We start from the raw sequence: 5943 nt of genomic DNA, 5'->3' as shown, positions 1-5943 counted from the left end.
ACGGCATTCTTTTTTGGGGGAGGGGTCAAGACAGGGTTTCTCTGTGTAACATCCTTGGCTGTCTAGGAACTAGCTCTGTAGACCAGGCTGGCCTTTAACTCAGAGATCCACCTGCCTCTGCCTCCTGAGTGCTGGGATTAAAAGCATGCACTGTTAATTTCTTAAATAACAGTTTCAGTTAGCATTTAGAGAAGGCCTTGGTATTGCTGCTTATCCTGCAGGTGAAATGTATGAAATTTGGTTAACAGTTTCTTCCTTGAGGTAAAAGAGCTGCAGTCATGAGGTACGTGAGATGCAACAAAGCAACCTGTCCGACTTCATGCAAGCAGCCTGGTAAGTCATGCCTGGCTAGGACAGTGGGCAGCCAGCCACTAGGCCTCAAAGCCATGGTTAACGTTTTGTGAGGTCATACAGCAAAGCACAACCCAGATGATAAAGATGTTGAAGTTTCTTTCCATCTCAACACTCTAAGCAGGATGTGGCAAGGGCTCAGACAGTCACTATGCCATACTATGACTGATGGGCCTCAAACAAGAAAAAACATGAGCCACAGAGAGCCAACAGAGCAAGGAGGCTACAATGGTATTCCCAGCACCCTCTGCACCATGTTCATACAGAGGGAAGGCAAAATTGCACTGGAGGCTTTGTATCTAGGCCCAGATCAGGCTCTTCTGAACCTGAGTCACCTTTACAACAGTAAGAGAGTCCTTACAAAACACAGACCTTCTAGGTTGCATGGTTTGGAAAATGAAAATAGTGAGACTCTTCCAACACAAAACAAAAACTTCTGTGTTTTTCGCAGGTCTGTAATTGCAGCACTCAGGAAGCAGAAGCAGGCCAGCTCTGAGTTTGAGGCCAGCTTGGTCTACAGAGTTCTAGGACATCCAGAGCTGTTGCACAGAGAAACCCTGTCTCAAAAACAAACAAACAAACAAACAAACAAAAAATATTATACAATATATAATACTAAGATTATCTTGACAGGGACAGATTCTTTTTTAATTAATTAATTTTTTTCCAGCCCAATCATACCCCCTCCCTTTATCTTCTCCTCCTAGTCCCTGCCCTCAACCTCCCCTTTTTCCCCCCCTTACCCCTAATCCTCCTCCATTTCTCTTCAGAAAAGGGCAGGCCTCCCATGTATATCAGCCAACCATGGTATATTAAGTTATAATAAGATTAGGCACCTCCTCTCCTATTAAAGCTGGATGAAGCAACCCAGTAGGAAAGATAGGGACAGATTTTTAAAAAATAAATCCTAACAATAACCCTAACCTCAGATCCAGACCAGAACCCCCCCTAACCCTCAGCTAACCTTAACACCCTAACCCATCTAGTCCTCCAATCATAACCCAAACTCTAAACTCAAACACACTAATCCGGTCTCCTAACATTAAGCCTAATTATTGAATACATAGTGTTGGAAAAAGAGAGAAATCAAGAATAACATATGTTTCTGGCATAATAACTAGACAAGGCAGTAAGTACCATGATTAAAAAGGAAAGGGAGACCCAGGACCTAATTAGGTATTCTGAGTTTGAACTGCCCACAGAATATTCATATAGAAAATGTTAAATACAGCTGGACTTCAGATTATATCTCGTCTAGGATTTGACTCTGGGCAACACCAGATTACACTGGTGTGAAGATTCCTGGTTTACCTGAAAATCTCAACTCAGTAGAGCAAAGGGTACAGTGCTGATGTCAATCCCTAAAGAGGCAGTGTGTGGGCTGGCAAAATGGCTTAATGAGCAAAGACAACTGCCACCAAATCTAGAGACCCAGATTAATCCCTGAGAAGTTACCCTCTGACCGACACACATGTGCCTAGCATGCTCATATATACACACTCACACAAATAAATACAGGTTTAAAAAAAAAAAAGACACAGTCTGTTAAGACTCAATTCAAGTTAACGCAAGTAGTTCCTTGGCTCTGAAGAACAAAACATGGAATATGATAACCTCCTCAGAAAAAAAAGACAACACGGACAAAGGCCTAAACCCTGACATCAGAGCTGTACCACATCTCACTCCCTCTACCACAGATATCACATGCTTCCACTCATCACCTATTCCTTTAAAAAAAATATTTATTAGGGTAATCTTTCAGAAGTGGGACCCATGTATAATTACACACATGTATAATTACACATTTCCTTACCACCAATGGCTACTCCCAGAGACTGGAGTACCGTTTCTTTCTACAACCTACTCAACACTCAGGCTTATCACAGAGGAGTTCAGAAAGCACCTCTCTTCTGACAGGAGGAACATTTCCTTAAGAAGTTCCCACATGAGTCTCGCCCTGACCAGCAGCTTCGTGTCCACACACCAGTTAGGGACAAACCAATCCCACTTCTGCTGAGAGAATTCCTAGAAAGACCCTATATTCAAGACAAATGGCCACACCATCCTGAAGGAGGATGATTAGTCCACAATGTAGGAGAATCTAAAAGAAATTGAACCGAAATTCTTCATCAGTATAGTCCACAGTGGCCTTGGTTCTTCCTGCTGGGCGAGGCCTGCAGACCCTCCCATTTTTCTTTCTGGCGGTCTCACCTACAAGCTGTACCCGGGCTGAATGGGTAGCTGTAGGAAGGGGGAGCAGAGAGTCAGAACTGAATAACAATTAACAATATCCATGCAGTGATGACTGCCTACACAATGTTCCTATAATGTTGATATTGTCATTCCCTGATGAGATTCACAGGGATTCAGTAAGTAGCCAAAATGTTAAGATCTAAATAACAGATCCAGGATTTGAACCCAGGTTATTAGTCCCAAGAACTCCCCGTTCCTCACCAATCCTTAGAGCCCTCAGAGCTTCCTGCCATTCGGCATCCATTTGAGCTCTGTAGTCCCCAAACAAGGAGCGCATCAGCTGTCTCTTCCGGGGCAAGGGGGTTTTTTCACTGCGCAAGGTTCGGATTGCCCCAACAGCCTGCTCTTCTGCAGATAAAAATAAGGTGCTGGTAACTTAATACTCCCTACAAAAAGCAACAATCCCATCCCCTGACAATACCATCAGGCTACAGCACTGTCACTGTTTACATTTCCCTAACTATAAAGAAGGGGCTCTCACTCTGCTTCGGGGTGGGTCTCTGTTTCTTGAGACCCAGCTCCAACTGTTCCACACACCAGGCCAGCTCCCTCGCCAGTTGTTCCGCCTGTGATGGAAAGAAGGTCATGGGTGCCATAGGCATCAGGACCCCGCAGACCCCAGTCCCATCCCTTCAGTGCCTTAATTCCGCACACCTAGACCACACTCGCAGGACTAGCTAGTACCCAGAAAGCTCACAGGGAATCCCACCCTTACCTGGGCTTCAGCACTCGGGGGAGCTTCGTCTAGGGCAGGTTTCTCGGAGATCTTTTCGTCTCCATTCGTCCTAGAGACCCTGTTCGGGATTTTCTTCTTCTTTTGCTTCATCGACACAGTGTTGTCTATCGGATGCACCCTGGTGGCAGAGTCACAAGCAGATTGCCCTAGACTGAGAAGGGGCGGATCTGAGGCACTGGAAGCCGAGCAGGCGACCCGAGGTCTGCGCGGAGCGCGTTGAGTTCTCCGGCTTGAGGCTGCTGGTGCCTCCCGAGCAGGACGCCCTAACTCCTGAAAAATGTAGGACAGGAGGAAACTTATAGGGGTCCCACACCCAGGGTCTCACCACACGAATGCCTTCTCCCAAAGCTCACCGCCATACGCCGTAGTGGAAACCGGAAGTCCTAACTGACACAGTGAACTCAGTCCTCCGGAAATGCGTCTATGGTCAGGAGTTCCGCAGAAGTCGCCTCGGACCCAGCATGTGGTGAGGCAAGCGCTCAGGGAGGGGCATGCAACTCTGGGAGGATCCGGACAGACAGCGCAGGGACAAACGTGGAGGCTTCGGAGTGCATCTCTGAGAAACCAGACGGATACGCGGTGAGATAGAGATGGAACTACCCTCCCTCCCCCCGGGGCGGGGCAGAACGCCCAGAGCTAAGGCGGGACGGAATGGGAGCACGCGCACGCACGCGCACACACACAAATATATCTGCAGACAAAACATAAGTACTAAAAATAAACATTAAAGGGGGAGGGGCTGGTGAGTTGGCTCAGTGGTTAAAAGCACTTATTGTTGTTGTAAGGACCCGGGTTCGATTCCCAGCACTATCATGGAGGCTCACCACTTCCTAGGGCACCAAGCACGAATGTGTGCGCACAAAACACTCATATACATAAAATAGTAAAAAAAAAAAAAAAAAAAAAAAAAAGAAAGAAAAAAGAAAAGAAAAAGAAAGGAAGCTGTGTATGCAGAGCTTATAGCACTACAGTAATATGGAGAAACTGGAATGTTGAAGGTCACCTTATCTTGGACTATTTCTAGAACATCTCTGTATTAGAACATCTTTTTGTGATTAATGGATAAGAACCTTTTAGAGCCTGGCGTTGGTGGCGCACTTCTTTAATCCCAGCACTCGGGAGGCAGAGGCAGGCTGATCTCTGTGAGTTAGTTTGAGTCTACAGAGTGAGTGCCAGGACAGGTTCCAAAGCAATACAGAGAAACCCTGCCTCGAAAAAAGAAAAAGGGAAAAAAAAAAAAAAAAGACTTTTAGAATCTTGGGCCTATAGAAATACTTCCACAACTCATTGTAACTTTCTCTCGGAAGTACTCACTGAAAGACCAAAAAGTGAAGTTAAATGAAGGACGGTCTGACCTGGGAAGCTAACCAATATATGTTCCTTGGAATTTGCTAGCTTCCTCTCACCAGGCCCTGAGATAAGAAGAATTCCCACTGCCCCTCCTTTCCTGTGAGTCAGCAGGTGGTGAATAGGGTCCTTAGGAAACAAAGAGATAGCTGCAACTCCAGTATGCCCAGACAAAATTAATTAGCACACCCTGAGGCCCTAAGGTCTGTTGACCCTAATAGCAGACCATCGGCCTCCAAGGGTCACATACTCAATGGACAGAGGGTCCCACCCCCTCCCTAAGCTTGTGGGTTTGCCTTTAAAAACACCTGGGCCCAGGGGAGGGGGCTTCTCTCTAGCCTGCGTGCTGGAGGAGCCCGTTTACGCAAACGTTTCCTGTTCATTAAAGCCTCTTGTGTTTTGCAGCAACTGGACTGGACATTGAGTACTTGGGGTATCGACTGAACCTGGAAGACTCCTCATTCTGAGGGTCTTACACTCACCAGTGTAAATTTGCCTTGATTTATGACTTTCTTTGTTCTGTAAAAAGACCTTGTGAAACTGTTCCCACATTGGAACATGAATTTTAGGACAACATAACTCCATGTTGTGTTCCTGGACCAAGGTCACTCAAAATAGCTCCAGAACAGACGATGTCTTAGTCCCTTGTAACACTGTGAGCTTAGATTATTGGTACATTTCTTTTCAAATCTTGAGGAACAGCCAGTAACTACTGTTGTATGGCATTTTCCTCAGAATCCCTGACAAGATGGAAGGAGAAGGCTTGTGAGGTCCTGGGGGAAAACAAAATGTCTGGGAACAAAGAAAGGTCCTTGCCAGCTGTATAAAAAGGAGTAACAACTGTAAGGAAAAAGGGCCAGCCAAAGAGGCACACCCTGAGCAGAGCCAGAGACACACTTTAGCCCTGCAACCAGCCTGTGGCTGTCCAGCTGCCTCCTTCTACCCTGGCCGAGGCAGCCACTCTCCTGGATTCTTTTCTCTTAATAAATCTCTTGAATGAAGTTTGGGTGCCGGAGTCTGGGCAGATCTGAGAGGGGGTCTCTAACACTTTTCACGGGAGGGACACACACACACACACCTTCCCTTGATGCAGCATAGTTGCTGCACTGTGCTCTGCAGTACTGTAACTGGCCAGAGAAACCCTCTCCTGCTGGAGCAGAGCTGTTACAATGGGGAAACCTTTCTTTGCCTGGATTGGAGAGACCTTCTCCTGCCAGAGCAGAGCTGATGCACTGGGGAAGCCTTTCCCTGGAGCA

At 46.5% G+C, this 5943-nt stretch overlaps 1 protein-coding gene across 1 annotated transcript; it reads right to left on the bottom strand.

Annotated features, from left to right (window-relative positions):
- Window positions 1-1878: 1878 nt before the first annotated feature.
- On the bottom strand, window positions 1879-3788 carry CUNH8orf33 (chromosome unknown C8orf33 homolog). The gene is made up of 5 exons (XM_051189292.1): window positions 3694-3788; window positions 3320-3610; window positions 3086-3170; window positions 2806-2952; window positions 1879-2592 (listed from the first exon to the last, which is right to left on the bottom strand). Exons 1-5 carry the CDS (start codon window positions 3697-3699, stop codon window positions 2453-2455), a joined length of 669 nt encoding a protein of 222 aa, XP_051045249.1. The 5' UTR covers window positions 3700-3788; the 3' UTR covers window positions 1879-2452.
- Between the last annotated feature and the right edge of the window lie 2155 nt (window positions 3789-5943).

Source organism: Phodopus roborovskii, unplaced genomic scaffold (genome assembly GCF_943737965.1).
Source record: "Phodopus roborovskii unplaced genomic scaffold, PHOROB, whole genome shotgun sequence".
In the NCBI taxonomy this organism is placed as follows: Eukaryota; Metazoa; Chordata; class Mammalia; order Rodentia; family Cricetidae; genus Phodopus; species Phodopus roborovskii.
This window is presented reverse-complemented; position numbering and strand designations above follow the sequence as displayed.

Coding starts and splice junctions, on each gene's coding strand:
- CUNH8orf33 (XM_051189292.1), bottom strand. Junction 2,953..3,085: donor GAGACCCACCCCGAAGCAGA/GTGAGAGCCCCT, acceptor TTTTATCTGCAG/AAGAGCAGGCTGTTGGGGCA. Junction 2,593..2,805: donor TCTGAGGGCTCTAAGGATTG/GTGAGGAACGGG, acceptor CCCTTCCTACAG/CTACCCATTCAGCCCGGGTA.